At 34.9% G+C, this 24,074-nt stretch overlaps 1 protein-coding gene across 2 annotated transcripts in view; it reads right to left on the bottom strand.

Moving 5' to 3' along the window:
• Positions 1-24,074, bottom strand: part of kto (mediator complex subunit kohtalo) — a 98,518-nt gene that overhangs the window by 33,647 nt on the left and 40,797 nt on the right. Inside the window, exons 15-16 of one of the 2 annotated variants that reach the window (XM_072540735.1) lie at positions 14,975-15,127; positions 4,429-4,467 (exon numbers count right to left, since the gene is read on the bottom strand). In XM_072540735.1, the coding sequence (XP_072396836.1) occupies positions 4,429-4,467; positions 14,975-15,127 (192 nt within the window). The remainder of the gene's footprint in view (positions 1-4,428; positions 4,468-14,974; positions 15,128-24,074) is intronic. The other variant, XM_072540737.1, reaches the window with a different exon arrangement.

The following is a 24,074-nucleotide window of genomic DNA, read 5'->3' as shown; positions in this document are numbered from 1 at the left end:
TTTAATGAAGCACAGCTAGACTCGCCGCTTGACTGTTGACTCGCCGTTTGACTGTTGACTCGCCGTTACACCACGTTTTTACCCTAAAACCTATCCATGTGTCAAATAGTCAAATATTTACAAAAAATAAATAAAAATTACGTAGGTTTCAAAAAATGCTAATTTACGACAAAAAGTTTAGACTTTTACACAGCCAAAACCTATTCATACACCTAAGGGATGTTTTAAACACAAATATTTTATATATTTACAAATATGGGTAAGGTGAATGTACAAGAATGGTGAGAAAATATTACTGGAATAAGTCATAGCCAAAATCAAAACTAAACATATTTTATTCATAAAATGCTCGTAATACTTAATTCGTGTAGTTTTACTTACAAAAATGATCTACGGATTATGTAATCCAACAATGTCAAAAAATTCTCGGCATAGTATTAAAAAAATGATACACACACATTTACTTCTCAATATAATCTTCCTTTAAGTTTGTCTATCGTTTGTGTGATAAATCAGATATTCGATGGAAACTTATTCATCTACCACTACCGCCAATTGTCCTAAAACTTTTCCAGATATAAAATTCTGAAGAATTGAAAAAATATATATATTTAACTGTGCTTCGTATATAAAATAACTAATAGTGATAATTGTAAAGGAAAGAACAATTACCCCAGACTCCACTTTCAGACATATTCGATCAGTCTTTATTCATTAAAAATTTTTACATTATGTTTGTATAATACGATATCGACGTTTTTTATCTGCTTTGTCTTCGCTTAACTATAGAGCCCTCCAAAAAACCTTAAAATTAGAGATAAGTCTGTGGTATAAAAACATTGCGGGTTGGAATTTTAGCACTTGCATAGACTGACATATACATAACCTAACTTATTGGTTAGGTTAGTTGAATCCGTATACATACTCTAGACATATAACAAATAGACTGACTGTTGCAATACATGTCCGTTCCCCCAGTGCGACAGAGAAAACTGACGCAAAGCAGTCCCTGTATCTCTTTCTAATGTGCCGTGTTTATCGACCACGTGAACTAAATGACCATTGGGAAGGTGCTTTGCGTCAGTTTATTCTGTCGAACTGGGGGAACGGGCCTATACTGCAACAGTCAGTCTATTTGTATTATACATCTATGTATACATATAATACCAAAACTGCGCGCAGCAATTTAAATCCGTTCCTTAAATGTCACACGGGGGAAAACGGAAAACATCGATTTATCAAGAATCTGTACGCCGTAGAAAAAAATGTTTCAAACGAGAAATGTAGCTGAGGTAATTTTTAACAAAAATGTTTATTAGCACTTTTTCTGTAGAACGAACCGTTCTCTCAGAAACAACGCCTGAAGAGACTGGCGATTTTGAATCTAAGTTACGCGCGTAAAATCAATTTTTTAAATAAAATTTGTATCAAATCGACGGTAAAAATTCGATATCTTTTAATCAGAGCGTCCTATCGACAAAAATCAAAATGCGTTTTAAAGGTCCTTTTTTTACAATTCTCCTGAGATCAATGAAATTTATATCTACTATTGACCGATCCCTGTGGAATTTCCATTGCTAGAGTCTAATCTTCAAAACTTACAACATACAATTTCAATTTTGAGTTTTAACAACAAATATGAAGCATTTAAAATATGCCTAAAAAACGCTAAATTGAAACTTTCACATTACAAACGATCTTACGTCACGAGAAATACTTTCACGAAGACAACATTGGGTGGAATTTATAGCTGAAGTTATGTATTTTCTACAATCGTGCCTGCGCAATCGAATAGAGGAGTTTTAAACGTTTTAGATCTCTTTTCAGATGTGTGTATTATTTTGTTTATACAGATTTATTTTATTTACAAATTAAGTTAAGTATACACGAATTAAAAAAGAATTGCATTTCTTTTAAAACTTTGAATTTCAGTTTTGATTTATTTGTTCCCTAGAAAAGAAAAAAGTGAAAAATAGTATTTTAAGATATACACAGAAACGGGATGTTAACACTGTTGCTGACTCGTGAATGTAAAGCTTTGCAACCAGGATGTAGACACACAAACAGAAATGCCTAAGTGATTATAAAAAGTACATCAAATTTAAATATAGCTGTCAATAATGTTACAACATAACTGGAAAGATATTTGGATAGTAGACGATAGTCTGTTAATACGATATTAATCAGGCCTGTAAGTCTCTAGTAACGCATTAAAATCTTATTGGGCCCAATATGGCTCGAGAGCTCATTGGGCTCTTAAAGCCACTTAGTTTTGAGCGGTATTTATGTGAATATTTGAATCGAGCTGTACTCCAGCCAGAAATGATTAAACTGCAAAGTGAATGTACTGCTTTAAATTGTAATTCATGGATGAATTGGGTCGTCATATGGATGAGTAATAAGATTCCATAGGTAAGTTGATGGCATTTATTGATCCCTACAGGAAGGACGCAAAAAGCCAAGAAAACAGGAAGATACACATTTTCTATTGAGTGGTTTTTATTACTGAGAGTTTACTCTAACTTCTGTTATTAACAGTGAAAGGTATTTTGTGAACGTTCCCTGTTTTCATTCCTGTAGATATTTTACTTTTTTTTTTGAGGGGAACCCGATTCCAGATAGCGCGTGCGAAGACCCTCATCGCTCCTAAGATGGCATCATTCTCAGTCGGAAAATTCCTTCTTCCCCACAGTCTGACTCCCTTGTTCGCCTCTTACCAAAACATATTCCCTATACCTTCAACTTACAACCATCTTTTCCTCTTAACTTTGAAGTTAGTCCAGCTGTCTTTCTTCTTGATTACTGCACAAAAGTAGTTATGTACACTAGTCCAAACAGCTTTATTTTCCATTCTCTATCAATAATTTCTCTCACTGTCACAAAATTCAAACCTGTCTCTCTTTCCATTCTTCTCCGTTCTACTATCTATCTGTTGCACTCCAACATCGTATGTGTCACAGTGTACGGTTATCCGCAGTATAGGGATATTCTATAATTTGTTGTAGTACGAATAGATTATCAACACAAGATCTGCCGGCACGGAATCCACTCTGGTCTGCTACTTCAATATATTGATCCCGATTGATTTTTGATGCGTTGATTATCGCCAATCTCAAATTTTCTGACAATCTAAGGTTGCAATATTGCATATAAATATATACACTCATAGCCATAATTATCGAATATTTTTTATTATCTTTTTAACAGAAAATTATTTCAAAATATTAAAGTGATATATGTACTGATGGTATTCATCCAATAGGCGGTTATGTTCACTTTATTGAAAATTCTTTAATATATTCATTATACTATGGTGCTATTCATAATAATATATTCATAATCTATGGTGATGCATTTTGTGGTAAAAATCCTACCATGATTTAAGAATAACAGTGACAAGTTATCGGCCATACATTTAAGTTAGTGATATCATTCGTGTCATTCAAATTATATGTATATATATATATATATATATATATATATATATATATATATATATATATATATATATATATATATATATATATATATATACATATAAATAGTTTTTAAATAACTGTACGGGGCCTGCGTGGCGCAAGCGGTAGGATGCTTGCCTCGCAAGCCGGTGGTCCGGAGTTCGAATCCTACCGCCGGCAAGAACATCTAGACATTTTAAAAATGTCTATAGGCCCCAGGTCGACTCAGCCTGAATAAAAATGAGTACCTTGGGTAAAACCAGGGGTAATAATAGACGGTTGAAGCGTAGCACTGGCCATGTTACCTTCCTTGTATACCGTAGGCCCTAGATATAGCAGACTACCCTGCTATACTCCCAAAGCCGCGACAGCGGTATAAGACGCATTGTAATAATATTGGAAAGGTTTAAAATAAATTATTCTTATTCGCAGAAAGTGCTTAAATAGTTAAATTAATCAAAATTTATTTTTTCAACCATAAATATTCAATCATTTTGACCGTGAGCCTATGTTCCTGTTTTCTAGGATCCACGAGCAATAAGACCATATTTCTCGTCCGACTCGGAGTAGCAGATCAAACTTGGATTGTGTACTACGACGCCGACGTTTTAAAATTTCTGGCTGGAGTACAGCTCGACACACGTATTCACTACATAACTCAATGACTGGGCATAGCAAGCTCGCTGAGCTATCGAGCCGTTGTAGAAAACTGTTTTTAAATATTAGGTGCAGGTGTAAATTTTTATTATCCATTAGTTTTTATTTTTTTTGTAATAAAAAAATATTCAATTCAGTTGGTGAGAAACAATAAATTAGAATACGTATGGGTACTTTTTAAAATCACTTTTGTTTGAAGTATGTTCGGCAGTTCTGCTATAGAAATAGGACGGTGCAAGCGTAGGGTGACACAAACAATGCAAAGCGATGATTATTTAATAGTAGTTACAATATAATTATCGATTTGACAAACCTATGTGTCGTCCTCGATCCGCACACATCCACGTTCATCCTAACAAAAAAAGAAATAGAAACAACAAAAATTTAAATAATAAAAGAAACAAAAATGCGATGGTAATAGAGTTAAAGAAAACTGTAAGATTGTTTTTAATTTTAAATGTCATCACGTTGCTTAAAATAATTAATTATGCATTTACTTATCGAATTTCTATTACATCTCTCGGAAGGCTTTAAATAAATTTACAACATAGAGAACGCAAATAAAACGAGGATGTCCAGAAACACCGACGAACTTGCATCAATTGTTCAAAGAAAGACCGATCTCAAAATTCGATATGCTCCAAGGATTTCGATGTGCTGATTAAGTAGTGAAGATGGAGACTGCAAATATGAGTCCTAGATAATAAAATGTAAGGCAGACGACTAAAAGAGAGGCCACAACATAGATGAAAGAGTTACAAGTGATAGCAATCGCGTAAAATCTAATGGTCATCAGAATTTGGATGCAAGCAGCACATAATTCACAATATTCTTCTTTTTATGAAGACATGACGCTGTCTGTTTTTCAATGTACCTCCAGTAAGTTGTTGTTCTATCGTTTTCGTGGTCTTCCTACTGATCGTCTTCCTATTGGGGAACTGTCTCTTGCCGTTTTTACTACTCTATTTGCTGTCATTCGGCTTATATGATCGTTAGATTCTACTCTTCTATTTCTTACCAAGTTCCTCATGTTCTCCACCTTGCATCTACATCGTATATCTGTACTTCTAGCTCTGTCCCATAGTGTCTTACCATCAATTTTCCTAAGTGTTTTCATCTCTGCTGTTTCTAACATCCTTTTTGTCCTCTCTGTGTCAGGTCGTGTTTCTGCCGCGTATGTCATTATTGGTTTGTTTGTTAATTGACTGTTTTGTAAATCACTCCTATAAATCCTTCTTTTTAATAATTTCAATTTATGCTCTTCTTCTTGTTATGTAGACATAACTCTGTCTGTTTTTCAATGTAACTTCAGTAAGTTGTCGTTTTCGTGGTCTTCCTACCGATCGTCTTCCTATTGGGAACCGTCTCTTGCTGTTTTTACTACTCTATTTGTTGTCATTCGGCTTATATGATCGTTAGATTCTACTCTTCTATTTCTTACCAAGTTCTTGATGTTCTCCACCTTGCATCTACATCGTATATCTGTAGTTCTAGCTCTGTCCCATAGTGTCTTACCATCAATGTTTCCAAGTATTTTCATCTCTACTGTTTCTAACATCCTTTTTGTCCTCTCTGTGTCAGGTCGTGTTTCGGCCGCGTATGTCATTATTGGTCTGATGAATGTTTTGTAAATTCTGCCTTTCATTTCTTTCCCGATATTTTTATTTCTCCATATTGTTTCATTCGGGCAGCCTGCGGCTGGGTTTGCTCTATTCACTTCATCTTCCACTTCAGTTTCGAGCTTTCCGTAGATAGATAATGTGATGCCTAGATATTTAAACTCCATCATTTGTTCTATTATATGACCTTCCAGCTCCAATTTACATCTAAGTAAATTTGCTGTTGTAACCATGCATTTTGTCTTTTTTGGGGAAATTACCATGTTAAATTTTCTGACGGTTATATTAAATTGGTGCAGCATACGTTGTAAATCATCTTCACTTTGAGAGTAGTATGGCGTCCTCTGCATAGCAGATTATTTTAAGTTGTTTTTCCCCCATTTGGTATCTTTTTTTAGTTCTTACTTATTTTATTATTTCATCCATAATCAGGTTGAACAATAGAGGACTCAGGGAATCTCCCTATCTTATTCCATTACCAGCTTCAATAATGTCGGTTAGTTCTTCTTCTACTTGTGCTGTGTTGTTTAGGTAGATATTTTCGATCGTTTTGATTATTCCTAGAGGTATCCATCTTGCGTAAAATAAGTAGATATCGTCCTTTAATTTGACCCGTCAAATTTCTTCTTAAGGTCCACAAAACATAGATATGCCGTGTTGTTGTATTCTAATGATTTTGTCTTGCACTTGCCTGATTTTAAATATAGAGCCAGTGCATGATCTTCCCGACCTAAAACCTTGTTGTTCTTGTGCTAGTGTTATAATTTCAATCAGTTTATTTGTTATCACTTTGGTTGTTAATTTTATTTATATCTACGAAAATGTTATTTCCTTCTCGATAATGTCTTTAATTATCTCTACCATTCTGCTGAGTTGGTTTCTTCTTTTAATAATTTTAACAAATCTTCTAGCCCAACGCAATCCAAGTTTTTAGTCAAATCTATAAATAGGCGAGTTTGTTATATTCCAATGCTTTCGCAGCAATTTGTGTGATTATAAAGATAGCGTCAACTGTTAACTGACTTTGTCGAATGCCTTATTGTTAACATATATATTTTTTTCATTTATCTTATTGGCGAATATCCCTGTGAGCTGTTTAAGCGTTGTGCTAAGCAAACTTATGTAAACGCTTGGTGTCTAAAATTTCCTTAAAAACCAGTATGCTTTCAATTATTTTATCTCTGTATTTTAAGAGTTCATTTGCTTTGCCATCCTGAGGCTTAACTGTTTTTAAATTTACATATGCTATCCCTGGTTTCTTCTACACCAGTAGTAGTGCAGGCAATGGCTTATTGTATATCTTTCATTAACTATTATATTAATTGTTATGGTTGAAGGCTCGAATATATGAACTTTACAAATAAAAGGCAGATAAGGAACACAGTTATTTATTACATCTTGCCCAAGTATTTTCGCTCTCAGAAACAAGAAACGTTTTTCCAAGTGAGAGAAAATTACTTAACTTCGAAAAAACTCGAAGTTGATGGTTGATAAAAAAATTTATATAACGTTTTAGTTTACTTCGTCAAAAATGTTGGCTATCCAGTACGCCAATGAATGTTATACACATTAAATACATTTATACAAAAACCCACACTAGACAAAGGACAAACAATTTAAAAATTATTTCGATGCTACATTGCAGGCAACGCATGAGACAGAATGGCTCCTGGTCTTAACGGAAAGGCTAAAGTTACATCTGACATATGACAACTTAGATGGGCAGTCACAATTATGGTGATCTGCACATTTCAAAAAATTCTATAGTTAACTGAACATTGGGCAAAAGTTAAACTGGCCACTAATATAGGAAAAGCCAACTCATAAAATATGAAATTATATTAATTACTATATGTAGACGGTATAATCCAGCTGTATGATGTTAAATCCTAGTTTTGCACATACCTCGTTTATACACTGGCGATCATAAAATCCGGGTCACCTTAAAAATTTCAAGTTTATTGAATATTTTTGCATCTGGTGCAGTAATAACCTTTTTTTAGGCTAATGTATTTTTTATTTGTCACCAATGTTTGTTTTGAAAAAAAAAACGTTTTTTTTATTGCAGAAAACAAACCAAATTGTCGATAAAACAGACATACGAAAAAAAAAAAAAAAAATGAAAAATACAGAACGTGGTAAAACAGTGGAATTTCAATGACTAATATCGTGTATTGCCTCCCCTTGCTCTAATAACCTCTTGCAGACGACGTTGCATACTCTCAATTTTTCTCCGGATTACATGTTGTGGTATGTTATTCCACTCTCTCACTAGCAGATCCTTAAGCTCCTGTGCGTTGTTAGGAGGTGGTGTATGGGTTTGAATACGTTTTTTCAAATCGTCCCAGAGATGTTCGATGGGATTCAGGTCCGGAGACCTAGCTGGCCGGGGTAACCTCGTAATTCCAACCCGTCTAAGTATTGCATACTGATCCTGGCAACGTGCGGTCGCGCGTTGTCCTGCATAAAAACGGCATCTTCTCCAAGCCCTGCCATGGTGGGCATAACATGTTCTTCCAGAATCTCCGTAATGTACCTTCGTGCAGTTAAGTACCCATTTTCGATCAAGGGTAATTCTGTGCGGAAGTCGGAAGATACACCTCCCCAAGCCATGGACGAGCCTCCACCAAATCACATTCTTGAAGCAATGCAAGCTTGTGAAAATCGTTCACCGGTTCTCCTCCAAACTCTTACACGTCCATCGGATCCAGTGAGGCAGAAACGGGATTCATCTGAGAATAATACTTTGCTCCAATCATTAATTCTCCAATGCGCGTATTGTCGAGCAAAAGCTAGTCCTGCAACTCGATGCGCCCGGCGAAGTGGCTGGCGGTCCTGTAGCCATTACCCGAGAAGATAGTCCATAACCGCAGTTGAGATCCGGTTTCGTAAAGCCTGAAACATAAGGAAACGGTCATCTCGTGCCGTGGGCGTTCTTCTTCGTCCAGATCCAGGTCGTCTGGTTAGCAAACCCGTCTCCTGAAAGCGTTAAAGCACTCGTTGAACCGTAGAAAGGCTTACGCCAACAGTTCTTGCGACTTGCAGCTGAGTATGACCGTCTTCCACAAGCGCAACAATGCGTGCCGTTTCAACAACAGTCAAAGGCATTTTTGTCAAAAAATAAACAATAATAAACACTAATAATGGCACTAATACACACTAATGGTGGTAATAATAAACGTTTGTTTGTTGCGTTTGAACAGAAAGTCGAAGCACAAATGAGACATTTAAAACAAGCGGCAGTTACAGGTACCGTTCATTTTGGGAAGTGTATAGTTTTCCGCGAAATCGGCATTATTGGAATTCTTTGTTACAAAGGAAACCACTAAGGCGACAACAATTCTCAGAAACATGCATTTATTATTTACGATAAAGCTCGTTAAAAATGAAATAACGGTGATTTTCAAGGTGACCCGGATTTTATGATCGCGAGTGTATTTCTTTTTTTTTTTTTTTGTTACGAGTTTTAACTTTTCTTGTAAACTATTGTACTCCAGTCGTCAGAGACGAAAATGCCACTGAAACTCTGAACTACAAATCATACGAACAAGCTGAATTTTGCTGAGAATATCAATTTTGGGACCATTAAAGACAAAGTTTACCACTCATACCCCCGAGCTTCCCACCAAAACTCCCCATCTTAGGGGAGGGGGGAAGGGGAAAAAATCGATTTACCAAGAACCTGTACACTGTAGAAAAAAATATTTCAAATAAAAAATGTAGCTCAGATAATTGTAAACGAAAATGTTTATTAGCACTTTTTGTGTAGAATGAACCATTCTCTAAGAAACAACACTTGAAGCGACCGGCGGTTTTGAATGTGTTATCTGCGCGAAATCAATTTTAAATAAAATTTGTATCAACTCGACGGTAAAAATTCTAAATCTTTTGGTCAGTGTCATATCGACAAAAATAAAATTGCGTTTTAAAGGTGAAGAGTGCAGCTTTGATACGCAACTTTTGTATTTTGCCGCAAATAAAGTCAGTTTTTATATAGGTGTTAAATAAATAAACGTTGCGCAATTTTTGTTATTTTTTACGATTCTCGATCAATAAAATTTATCACTTTTATTGACCGGTTACTATAAACTGATGATGATAAATGAATTGAATTGATGATAAAATGAAAAACTTACAGAAGGCACAAGGAATCTAATGCAAAAAGAAGGGAAATGATAAGTACACAGCGAACATCACAGAGCTGAGGAATTTAAATAAAAGGGATTTTAACACTAAAGAAACAACTAATACCGTAGAACAAAATAAAAGCCTTAAAGTTCTAAAACGAAAGTTGAAGACAGGAACCAGGAACATTTATAAGCTAAAAAATAGACAAGGACGTGCTGTATAAGAACAACAAGAAATTATGAAAATTATCGAAGAGTACTATAGAACATTATATCGTCGAGATGCTCACATTCCAGAGGTGGAAATCCCAGCCATACAAAATCAAGGATCAGAGGAACTTCCAGATATAACCGAAGAGGAAATCGAATCAGCGTTGAAAGGTATGAAGAACAGCAAATCACCTGGAGAAGATGGCATTGTAAGTGAAATGCTAAAATTAGGAGGCGAATGCGACATAAAAGCTTTAAAAACCCTTTATAATGCCTGTCTCTTTGAAGGAGTTACACCAGAAAAATGGAATAGTGCCATTATGATAATATTGCACAAAAAAGGAGATGTAACAGAAATTGGAAACTACAGACCTATCAGCTTGTTATCTCATTTATACAGGGTGGTCCTTAAGTAATTGTACAAACAGAAACCGTAGATTCTGCACTTTAAAATATTACGATTTAAGCCAACTTGCTTTAATAAAATGTTGACATTAAGAAAGATACAGGGTGTTAAAGTGGAAATTTAAAATTTTATTTTTCGCTATAACTTTCATGTTTGTAAACATTTATGTATAAAAATTTACAACTGGGTAGTTTTAAATATGAGAAATTATAATTTGATAATTGTTACGTGTTCTTCTGTAACTACTCTTCGATAAAACTTATTGCCTTTTTTGTTGCAAGACAGTCTTGTCTTTACGCACATCAAAAAATATACTTCTGATTGATAGTTCTTCCTTCTGCTTCTGGAGATAACGTCTATGAGATGCAAACGCAACCATTTTCGTATATTTATCGTTCTTACTCGACGCAATGAGTACAAGAAAGATGGTAATTTATATGAGTAAATTGTTGATGCATAGTGGAATATAAATATTCCCAGCATCGCTCTTAATGGCTTGATTAAGTGTGAGTATACAGTTTACTTTAATTGCTATCGACACATTTAACTTCATCTTTCATCACTAGATGTCTCTAGTAGCATACTCTGGTAATTATTTTTTCTATAATTGCTAGAGTAGTCGGTGCGTTTTGGTTTAGTTTGAGTTTTCTTACAAGCTCTCTCTGATGACGGGAAGACCCAGAAACACGTGTCAGGGAGTGGTAAGAAACTCAAATTAAATCGAAACGCAACCATTTTCGTATATACATCTACATTAGGGTGGAACGAAAGAGGTCAAAAAATAAAAGAAAATAAAAATTCTTGCGACTATCTTAGCTATAGCTTAAAAGTTGTGCCAGGCAATGAAAACAATCGGTTCGAGAGCATTTTGAAATAAAAAGAAATCTTGAGGTTCATATTGGATTTGAAAAATGAAAAGACAAAAAAATTATTTTTGTCGAAAAAATCGATATGGCTGTGGTCAAAAGTCGTCTTTAGGATTGAAAAGCATCTTATGCAAAATTATTTTGAAATTAAGCGATGTTTGCAGGTTCCATAATACCATTGAAGCTTGATATGGTATGAAGTACCTGTTCCAAACGACGCTAGTATATCAAATGATTCAAAGGCCAACGTCAAGTCTTCCACAGTGACACAACCTATAACAGTACTGTTGAGGTTCTTATCTCGCACAGACGTGTCATATCTAAACATATTCTTCGAAATGGCAACGCGAAGTAGCTTGAACTGTGAAATACCACGTAAAATTATTGGTGTTTTCAATGATCGTGTTTTACCAACTAAGTGTGACTTCTCTTTATTCGTAATGAACTTAAGTTGACAAATAATAATAAAGATCCATCTATCGCCGACGTCTCGAATGCCGTTGCAACGAAAGTAGAACAAATATGAATAAAAGCTTCTATTCCAACATTATCGTATAAGCACATTCAAGATATGATTAAACATATTATACAGAGTATCAAAATCTTAAGCGATACATAAAAACTCAGCAAGCATCTGATTCATACAAAGAAAAGATTTGGCCAGTTTCGAAAGGAGTGTGAAAAGTTATTGATATCGCGGCTTGCAAGTGCAACATAACTGAAACTGTGTGTGTACTTGTGATAAAATCAAGAAAGTACCACAAAATGAGCGAATTTTTCTTCAAGATCAACGATCCTGTAGAAAAATGCATATACAATGCAATACATACCGACGAAATTGTTCTTAAAGCATGTACCGTTGATTCCTCTAATCGTTCCATAAGTAGCAGCTCCTTTCAATTCATTGCTCCTCTGTCAACAGTTAGAGTCCAACCATCTACGTCACAAATGCGGATTTGCTTGCAAAGTTTAGCTTCAGCGTGCGACAGAATCGAGGTCTCCGATAGTTCTGCTGCAATTATAGCATCACCGGTCTTAAAAGATATGACAGCTATAAATGTGACTGATACATCGAAAGTAAATGATAGGATGAAAATAAGGCGACAGCGTGCATCTCATAGACGTTATCTCCAGAAGCAGAAGGAAGAACTATCAATCAGAAGTATATTTTTTGATGTGCGTAAAGACAAGACTGTCTTGCAACAAAAAAAGGCAATAAGTTTTATCGAAGAGTAGTTACAGAAGAACACGTAACAATTATTGAAGAACCAGGCTCTCGATATGTAGGGTACGTGTCTCCTTTATCAGGATCGGCTGCAAACATCGCGAATAGCATACAGACATTTATCCTGAAAAATAATATTGATATATCGAAGTTAAGCGCAGTTGGATGCGATGGTACGGTAGAGAACATCAGCCCTCAAGTAGGCGTTATAAGAAAACTGGAAGAAGACTGCGGCACCTCACTTAAATGGCTAGTATGCTTATTTAATTGCAATGAACTACTTCTTCTACATCATTTAATCCAACAGTTAGATAAACGCACCAGTGGACCACTTGGTTTTTGAGGGCTACTGGGAAACTTCTGGAACGCTGTGAAGAGAAGGCTGTCGTCGATTTCGTCGCAATAGAAAACAACCTACCAATATTATTAGAAACAACAGACCTTATTACCGATCAGAAATACTTGTACCAAATCAGTCAAGCAGTTGCTGAGGGAAAATGTACTAATGATTTGAGTCTTAAAAAACCTGGGAAAATATCACACGCAAGGTGGCTGACAGTTGCTAATCGGTTGCTTCGATTGTATGTTGGAACTGAATGCCCCGGCCCTCAATTAATTATGTTTGTAAGTTTCATCCAAAAAGTGTATGCACTAGTTTAGATCTATATAAAACTATATCCTAGCTGTTCTGATGGTTCAAAACATTTATGGCTAATGATCCATTATTCACGATTTCTACCAGTTGACCAAAGAAAAATTGTCCATGCCGTTATCTAATGAATATATGAACGAAAACATATACGGGAGCTAGGACTACGCAGAGTGCTGAAAGCTAGACAAAGTCAGAAAGAAAAAAAGATCCGGAGATTCAAAACACCAACATTAAATTTTAGTGCTGCAGATTATATTGACTTAATTTCTATTTCTAAATGCAGTGTTACGGCTCCTCCTTTGCTAAAACATATTTCCAATGAAGACGTAAGGGATATGATTGATTCTAGGAATCACAACAACATAGAGGTCTTAAACTGCAACTGTCATATCCAATCCGTGGAAAGAACTGTTAAGTTAGTAACTGAAGCATAAGCAGCTGTTTGTGGACCAGAATCAAGGGATGGAATCATATTGTATCATAAAACAAGTATTTAGATTCAAAGAACTGATAAATTTTTTTTGTTATTCCCAAAAATTTAAATTTAATATGGAACCTGAAGATAGGGTCCAATATAAAAAAGATTTCTTACAGTTTTATTATACATCAAAACGCAACTTTTTCGCACTAGCCCCATAAAAAATAATGACAACGAATTTTTCGTTCCACCATAATCTCCATCGTTGTGTTAACACATTTAAGATACTATTACCGTCTAGAATGCTAAAAAATTACACATTTTCAACAATTTTTTTTTGTACTTTTTCTATTATATATGACAATCAAACTTTTTTTATACTATTATACAACTTGCGAAGTATTTTGAAGATGGCGCCACAAATTTTTCGTCTAAAAATTACTGCTCCATGGCGGACAGTTAATCTCTGGAACGGCAAATTTGAGAAAGGTTTTAAAAAAGCAGTACCCTTACGTGATAGTTTATCAGAAAAATTAAAAATTCCTACAAAGAAATAAAATGTCGAACATTTGAAAAAATTGTTCAAAAATTGACCTTGTTTCAGTCACAAAAATTTTATTTTTTTTTATCAAATTGTGGTAAACTACCATAGAGCATAGCAGTAATTTTGGGACGAAAAATTGTTGACGCTTTCTTTAAAATACACGAAAAATGAAAAAAAAAAAGAAAAAAAATTGTAATCTTGAAAAGCTGTATAATAATATAAAAAAGTTTTATTGCCATATATAATCGATAAGATAAGCAAAATTGTTGAAACTGTGGCATTTTTTAACATTCTAGATGATAATAGTACCCTCAAGCAAAAAAGAACTTCTTGTGCTCCCAATCTGTTTCGACATCCGAAATTTCGAATTAAAATGGGTACCAACAGAAAAAGGCCGAGAGGAGATCTCGGAAAGACATAGAGGAATGGTGTTCGAAACGCAATACAGTCATACTTTTCCTAGAATAATCATGCACGACCATTTAATTCATATTTCCCCATGGAATGTGTCCAAAACGGGGCTAGTATTAGCATGGAGCATTATATGCAGAGAATATGCAAGTTATTTGTCATTTAAATTGTTCTCATTTAAAAACTGCAACACATCAAAGAGTCTTGCACAACAAGTATAGAGTAAATTTTAAGATTACATTTTTGTTATATCAGATTCCATTTTTTTAAATAGTTGTGAAATATAATTACAATCTTACAGTTTTCTTGAAATACAACATAATGAATGTTACTAAATCTGCGATGAAAGCTTGTAATGAAGAAACTATTTCAAATACATACGGTAAATCAAGATTTGGTCCATCAACACCGCTATGCAGATCGCTAGTTCCTAAGATGTTACTCAAACTCAATTCTGTTCCTTCTTTAGCTGTTGCATCACCGACTATTAATACAGCTTTTAGTACTGCTAGCACAGGACCAACGTGTATGTTCCTGTAAAGAGTTTAAAATAAATTAAAAAAAAAATACCATTGTTTTTACAAAGAGTTCCTTATTAAATTCAAACGGCTATGGCACTTCGGACGAATACCGAACCGATGAAGATTTTATGGATGCGAAATTTATTTTTGTTTGATTTAATAAAACAATTCTCTGAGCAGAAGCTCGCTAGGTTACCGCCATTGAGGCTACTTATTCGATACGAACTTTTTTCTTATTGAATCTTTTTGTTGAATTTGTAATACAAGCTGTTGAAAGTAGACCACGGTGTAGGGTTGTGTTATAGAGGTAGTACCTTTTATCACATCGAGCGTCATAGACGAGAGATTGTTTTTGACAACTGGTCCTCATAAGACACCAACTCTCACTTATGGCTCCAGGTGACACACCCCGGAGAACTGCATTGGTCTGCAGGCTAAACTAACTGAGGGTAGCCAGATATGGTGAAATCACCGAACGACCATCGGTATAAATGGTTCTCTTTAAATCTACCAACAGCTTCCTTGAGAAGGTGGAAGAGTGGTCTGAAGTAGGGGCACTCCGTTGCCCGTAAGTGGAGAAATCAACTCTAAAGATGGAAGAACCAATAAGGTCAACGGTATCATGATTCAGAAAGCAAGAGGAAACTACTGCATTAAAGATCGTTTATGGATATCTTAAGAAAATCACTCATCATGGCAAGTAAAATCAACAATGACGCTGAGTACCGGCGCTTCTTAAATGAAGCAGGGGTGCTAAGTATCTCCGGACTTGCTATAATGAAAAAATAATGATAAAAATTTTAACATGGAATATTCGAATCCTACTAAGAGCAGGAAATGTCCATAATGTAATTCAAGAAATGAGCAGGAATACTATTGAAATAGGATTGAGCGAAGTAAGATCGCCCGGTAAAGGAAAACTAGAAATTGATGACCACTTGGACAAATTCGATGTAAATATCAGGATCGAATTGTTTTCTAATGCCCCTTTGTCCGATTCTTCTCGATCGACGATGGTAAATAAATGGTTGAAGTGTGGAGTCAAAATTATAGTTTTATTGACAGCTACTGATAATTACACTGTAGTTGTTGGTTAGGTAACTTTCTATAATAGACTGCCCTCAAATGAGCTCAAATCCCCACAAATAATGTATACCTCAGCACAGAGGTTGATGCTTCTATCATACTAACAAACTTTGAACTATGAGCTTACAATACAATTCAATCTAGGCCGTTATTGCAACACTTAGGAAGTTCAATTAGAAAATATATTATTTGGCAATAATTATAATATTTGGCAAAAAGTTTGCAGTTTGCAGGTTGAATGGACTGTAATTATTTACAGTCTTTGTGTATATAGTTCCACAATGTTTCAATTATACACGGTGAAACTATAAAAGGTTAAGAAGTTAAGAATAATGTGAGATTACAAAGTAAGGGATTAATTTGTGATTGAACACTACTTCACTGGAGGAAAAAATAACTGTCCTCAACAATATGGCGTCGCATTTATCATACACCATAACCTTGATAAATCTCTAGAAAACTTCACCCCTTACTCCGAAAGGATAACGCTACTCCAACTTAAATGTAAAAACACTATACTCAATCTAATAAAAGTACATGCATCCCCAGCAGACAAAGAAGAGAATGAGGTAGAAGAATTTTATGCAGGAATAACGAGCATCACAAAAAGCCCAAGAAATACCACATCAAAATTATATTAGGCGACTTTAATGTAAAAATCGGCAAAGACAAAGTAGCTGATATTACTGGAAGATACAGATTAGGCACACGCAATGACAGAACCGTCTGATACAATTTTGCCAAGAAGAAGAATATGTGGTATCAAACAGCTGATTAAAACTACATCCCATACATGGAAATCATCTTAAAACAATCAAAAGATTGTGAGGAATCAAATTGATTTTGCTTTGATTAATCATAGATTTAAATCAAGTATCCAGCGTGCAAAAATCTACCCAGGTTTGGACTAGGATGTAGTCGTTATCAATCTCAGACAAAAACTAGAAACAATACGCTGAAACAAGCCAAAGAAGTGCAATATTGAAATACTTCGAAACGTAGCTAATAATGGAGAAGTACCAACCAAACTCAATGAAGACCTGAAAAAAAGAAAACAATCATTACAGGAGATGAAGAAATAGAAAATATATGGCAAACCATAAAGAGACCAACTTAAGAATATGAAAAGTAAGAAACGGAAAAAAAGGATAACGGAAGATATTTTGGAACTCATGAAAGAGAAAAGAAACACAAAACAACCCACATCTACATAAAGAAATCCAAAAAACTTTCAATAGATTCAAAAATCAAAGAAGCATAAGAAAAGTGGATAAATGAAATGTGTGACGAAATAGACAACCTAGACAACAAACATTATACATTCAAGTTCTACAGAAAATTCAAAGAACCTACATTAATAACAATACACCTAATATACCCACACTAGCTGGCAACAAAGGAAAATGACTTCCCAATCCTAGACGTAGTAAAACATGCGAAACAAGGTGCAAAGTATTGGAAAGCTTGTGGACCAGACGAAATAGAAACAGATGTAATAAAACTAAGAGATGATAACAACATAAAACTACCCTTTTAAAAAAAAAACACATAACTACATAAAACTTCTTCTTCTTCTTTAAGTTCCATCTTCTATCGAAGGTTGGAAATCATCATGGCTATGCGAACTCTGTTGACTGCCGCTCTACATAAAACTACCCTATCTTTTTAACAACATATATGAAAATAACGTAATACCTAAGGAATGGCTTAACTCAGAATTCATAGCTATAAAAAAAGCTAGTTCCCGCAAATGCGAAGAATTTAGTCTCATTAGCTTAATGAGTAACTTCTAAAAATATTCGTAAACGCCATACAGAATCGAATTTTTAAAAAATGTGAAATAGTCATAAGTAACTCTCAATTCGGATTTAAAAAGACCTTGGGAACAAGAGAGGCGTTGTTTGCTACTCGAAACACTTATTCAAGAATGCCCCGATCATCAGAAAAAAAATATCTCAGTTTCATCAACTACCGGAAGGCTTTTGATAGAGTCTAGCATGAAAAATTGGTGTATGAACTACAGAAAATGAAGCTAGACGGAAAAGATGTCCGCATAATTCAAAACCTTTATTAGAACCAAGAAGCAAATCTTCAAAAAACTAAAGAAATGGTTATTAACACAATCGATGAAAATTGTCACATTGACCTAAATAACACTCAATTAGAACAAGTTCACAAATTCAGATACTTAGGAGTAGTACTAAATAATAATTGGTATCCAGATATACAAATAAAAACACGAATAGAACATGCTAGGAATATGTACAGTAAATGGAAGCAAATTATCTACAACCGAAAATGAAGCTTAGACATCCGAATTAGAGTTATTAAATGCGACGTTTGGTCAATCCTTCTGTATGGAGCTGAAGCCTGAACATAAGTTAAATACCATGAGAGTCCTAGAAGTCTTTTAAATATGACTTAATGACACAACACATTACGAATCTAACAGTATTAAACACCAGTCATAGAGATTTACAACTTATAACAATTAAGAAAATAAAGACATAATGAGAAATGACAAATATAACCTGACACGAATAATAATTGAAAGGAAGATAGAGGGCCGAAGATGAGTAGACACAAGAGCCATGTATGGCTTCGCAATATCAGAGTTCGGACGGGCACGAACGTTCAAAAATTACTAAGAGTGGCGCAGAATAGAGAACATTTTGATGAATTGATCGCAAACCTCCAGTAATAGAGGGCAACAGAAGAAGAAAGTAGTTTTATATATTTTATATATTTTATATATTTTATATATATATATATATATATATATATATATATATATATATATATATATATATAATAAAAATTTTTTATATTGAAGTCTTACTCACTACAATTCTTTTATTTCTATTAGCTCAGTGCCTACTGACCACTTTTAATACCGTACCGTGGCAGCCGTAGCTGAGCGGCTATGTTACTGGCTCAACAAGCTGGAGGGCCCGAGTTCAAATCCCGGCACCGACAAAAATTTCAATTTCTAATTTAACTGAGCTGCCACCGTGCTTTGGAGGGCACGTAAAGCCGTCGGTCCCGGCTACGAAAGTAGTCGTTAAGTGATGTTAGGGGCGCTTGCGCGACCTGAAAACCCTAACACTAGACCTTAGCCAGAAGGTTACACGAACTTTACTTTACTACCGTACCGCACGATGCTATATATTTGAGAACTTAGTTCACTACACTAACTCATAGATCTTTGATCTCTTAAATCTGATAATTTAATTCATGTCAAGGAGTTGGAGGACATCAACCTTCACGTGTTTGTTGAGTCTGTCTTTGTGGTCCTTGCATACTTAGTGATGGTCTATACAACAGTGTCTATTCATAGCTCTTTGTATATGTCACTGTTTCTGATATACCAGGGAGCATTTATAATACTCACTGAGTTTTCCGCGATGTCTCGATAAATGAAATGTTTTCATGCGAGATCTCAACATAGTTTTCTCTGACTGGGATGTAACGACTCCTTTTGTTAGGGAAATCAATATGAAAGGAGTTTGATTCGCCCCATTTGATTTTAAACCGCGTCGTCTAATTGTTAAATTGATTTATGGAATTTTGTAACTTCTAACGGCTTCTTCATGATTACTACCAACTGGAAGGACTTCAGCTCTTATGTCTTTTAAATCAAAATATACGTCCCCATGTTTTACTGATTTTAGAATCATAATTAGTTCGGCTACTTTCCAGAAACTTGAAATATATTTCAGTCTAAACAAAGCGTTAATAAGAAGCAGTAATCTTCTAGGTTTTTGTTGGCAGCTGCTTCCAGATTTCACCAGTAATGAGATCAAATATAAGAGCTTTTTTGTTAAAGATAGTTCAAACACTCCTGACCATGGAGCTGCGCGAAGGCGGAGTCAAATTCACGTAAAGGCAGAAAGGTTTTATTGTAAGTGGAATTATACAGTGCATAAGTACAATGCGTTTCGCATGGAAGTGGGGACTAAACCAAATTTCGTCTACTGCGCCGTGGTCAGGAGTGCTTGCACTATCTCTAACTGGTTGAATTACTCCCCTATCAAGATTTGTTAGAAGCTCATCATGAAGGTCGTCTCTATTATGCGGTTGCAAAGTATTTTCCTTTCTGAAAATATTTTAGACTTTTGTCCATTACTGCGGGCCAAACTTCCATCTTCTTCTTCTTTAAGTTCCATCTTCTATCGAAGGTTGGAAATCATCATGGCTATGAGGACTCTGTTGACTGTCGCTCTGAAAAGTTCTGCACTACTGCATTCAAACCATTTCCTTAAGTTCTTAAGCCGGGATATTCTTCGTCTTCCCACATTTCGCTTTCCTCGGATTTTGCCTTGCATAATAAGTTGTAATAATGCGTATTTTTGCCCTCTCATCACATGTCCAAGTACTCAAGTTTTCGTCTTTTGATAGTTAATATTATTTCCGCCTCATTTCCTATCCTTCTAATTACTTCCACGTTTGACATTCTTTGAATCCATGATATTCGTAGGATTCTTCTGTAACACCAAAATTCAAAGGCGGCCAACTTATTCAGATGGACTTGTTTTAGTGTCCACCCTTCCAAGCCATAAAGAAGAGTAGAGAACACGTAACATCGAAGCATTCTCAGGCGTAGTTCTACCCTTATATCCCGACAACAAAGAAACTTTTTAAGTTTAATGAATGATGCATGTCCTATTTCAATGCGTTTCCTAATTTCTTTGGTTTGGTCTACATCTGATGTTATCCATGTTCCTAAGTATTTATAGTTATTAACACTCTCAATTGCACTATCTTCAAGTCAGTTGGATATTTGCGATTTAGTCATGATCATGCATTTAGTTTTCTTTAAATTTATCTTCAGTCCGTACTCATGACAGCGTTCATTAAGGCGTTGCATTACGTTTTGTAAATCGTTGTCGTTATCCGTCATTATTACTGTATCGTCCGCAAAACGTAAGTTATTCAAAACTTCTCCATTGATAGATATACCTTCTATTGAGTCTGAGAGCGCTTTTTGAAATACCGCTTCACTGTAGACATTGAAAAGTAGTGGGGACAGCACGCAACCCTGGCGGACTCCTCTCTGTATTTTGATATTTTGGGTGTACTGGTTGTCAACTCTTACCTGACAGTTTGATTCCAATATAAATTAGATATAATTTTCATATCACGACTGTCAATATTTTTGCTTTTTAATATATCTACAAGCTTTTTATGTTGAACGTTATCAAATGCCTTTTCAAAGTCTACAAAACATAAGTACATGTCGTGATTCATGTCCATGCATATCTGAGTCAGCACATTCAAGCCGAACAAAGCATCTCTTGTACTCATACCATTTCTTAAGCCAAATTGTGTGTCACTCATTTCATATTCAAGAGTTTTAACAATTCTGCTGTGAATTATTTTCAAAAATGTTTTAAGTGTGTGACTCATTAAAGCTATTGTTCTGTGATGTGAGCAAGTTGTTGCACTTGGGTTTTTGGGAATTGCTACAAAGGTCGATTGCAAACTTCCATATATATTCCTAATGGCAGGATTTATTAGAATTGTCCTTCTGAGTATTTTGGTAGCTTTCCAGAAGGGTTAATCTTAACCTTCTCAGTTGTGAGTTAACTTAGATATTTATCTAGAGATTTCTTGTTTTATTCGTTTGATTTCCTGATTTGTAAATGGCAAAATATGACCAGTAAGAAGACTTATTTCCTGGTTGCAAAATCTACAGAAATGATATAACATGACTAGAGTATGTTTCAACTGTAGTGGCGGATATTTTTCGGAACAGTAAAGCCTCACCAAACAAAGCAGTGGCGTTCCAAAAAATACTTATAATTTAAATCAAATTGTTAAAGATAGGTAATAAAGTAAAAAAATAATACATACATACAGGACAGTTTGGAAAACTTATATTCACATAGGTTACAGAGGTACATCGTAATGTTAAATTATATTATTCACTTTCATAATCAGATGCACTGTCGTCATCACTAGAATCATTTAAATCAATCCTTAATTCTGCAGTAATTACATCTATGCGACGTTCACTTTCCAAATATTTATCTTCAACCTTGACAACATGTTCATACTTTCTTCCAGTTATCTACAGTTACTCTAGCTTCTATCAAATTCCTGTTCCACCAACACTTTTATAAACGTTTTGTTTTGCAACTTCATTTTTTATTTGCGCCCAAACCATTTCTATAGGGTTCAATTCTGGATGATATGGTGGAAGTGTTAAAGAAACCTGTCCACATTCTTTCAGCACATCTTCAACCTTAAAAACATGTTCACACTTTCTTCCAGTTATCTACAGTTACTCTAGCTTCTAGCAAATTCCTGTTCCACCAACACTTTTATAAACGTTTTGTTTTGCAACTTCATTTTTTATTTGTGCCCAAACCATTTCTATAGGTTTCAATTCTGGATGATATGGTGAAAGTTTTAAAGAAACCTGTCCACATTTTTCCAGCACTTTGTCAAATTTATATTGAATATGATCTTGTTTGTGTCGTTTGATGATTTCATACAATTGCGGTTTTAACATTGACATTACAAATGGTAAATTTTTTTTGTCAAGTGAGTAATAATTTTGTAATTAGTGTGATTTCAAATGGTCATAGATATTCTATTGTCTGCGCGATTAACTATTTCGTGGAAGGGCTCGCCACCCGTTTTGAAATAAGCTGTACCGTGTTGCGGCAAAATAAGTATAGCCATGATGATCGCCAACATCTGGAACGGATAGGCACCATAATAAGAAGATTCTTGCGATGAAAATGAGCAGCATTATTCAAGTTGATCTTATCTGCACGATTTCAGATCCAAACAAGACGTGATTTGTTTCCAAACACGACGTGATCTTTTTTTAGGTTACTAGATCTCTTTTTTTCTTGTAGGTATCTGTTTCCTTTGGTTCTTGTGGTTATGACCCCTTCTAATTCTTTAGGCGTCTTCAACAAATCAATAGTTCAGTAATTATTTGTAGATGTATTCTGAAGCTGATATAGTCTAAACCTGTATTTACTAACTTTGGTTACTTTTTGTATGTCAGTGTCACTGACGGTTAGGACAATGGGAAAATGAGTCAGTCAGGCAACAGATAGATTTGTCTGTTAAAAGAGCTTCACATGTCAGTCATCTCATTACTTTCAGCAATTCTCTGCCTCTGGTAGTGAATAACCTGGAGTGCCAGTGAACAGGGTTTTCATTAAAATCATCTAGAATAATGAATCTCGAGAACAATATACTTACTATACAGTTATACTGTACTTTTTTATTGCAGCATCGACAGGCTTTGGATTGACTATAAGAAACATGACTCGCCTTTTGGCTTTGCCAGTGCCATCAACTCAAGAAAAAAGTTTTGGATTGTTAATTACTTTATTATTTATTACCTCATTTCCTCCTTTTACTGCATTATTGGGGTGGATGGTGTGATAGGTTTTGTAATGTTATGTACGATTCTTTTGTTAAGTGTGTTTCAGAAATGAGATATATACATACGTCTGTTTTCTGTAAAGTCAAGAACCGCTTGTGATAAGCGTTGATATTTAAGGATCTGATTACAGATACGTTTCTTAACAAACGATCATATGATACATCTTATTTAGTCTATTCAAAATGTGTTAAAGAAGTAGCTCAGTTGTTCAACTTGCTCTTTGTTCCTGTAGTTTATTTTTAGCGTCAGCTACTTTATTATCACCGCTTGAGTATAAACTGCGTAGGTTGTCTAGATAGATTATGCTGAAGGATGCTGGTAGGAACTAAACCAATTAATTAAATTTGTTATTTATTGGTCAATTTAGAATTAAAATTTTGTTTGGTATCATGTATCGATGATACTGTACATAAACATTTTTTTAATAAACAAGAACGCATTAAGCTTTCACTAATTTCGAAAAATA

This window comes from Diabrotica undecimpunctata, chromosome 8 (assembly GCF_040954645.1).
Source record: "Diabrotica undecimpunctata isolate CICGRU chromosome 8, icDiaUnde3, whole genome shotgun sequence".
Lineage (NCBI taxonomy): Eukaryota > Metazoa > Arthropoda > Insecta > Coleoptera > Chrysomelidae > Diabrotica > Diabrotica undecimpunctata.
Note: the sequence above shows the minus strand (reverse complement) of the source record. Positions and strands in the feature narration are given on the sequence as shown.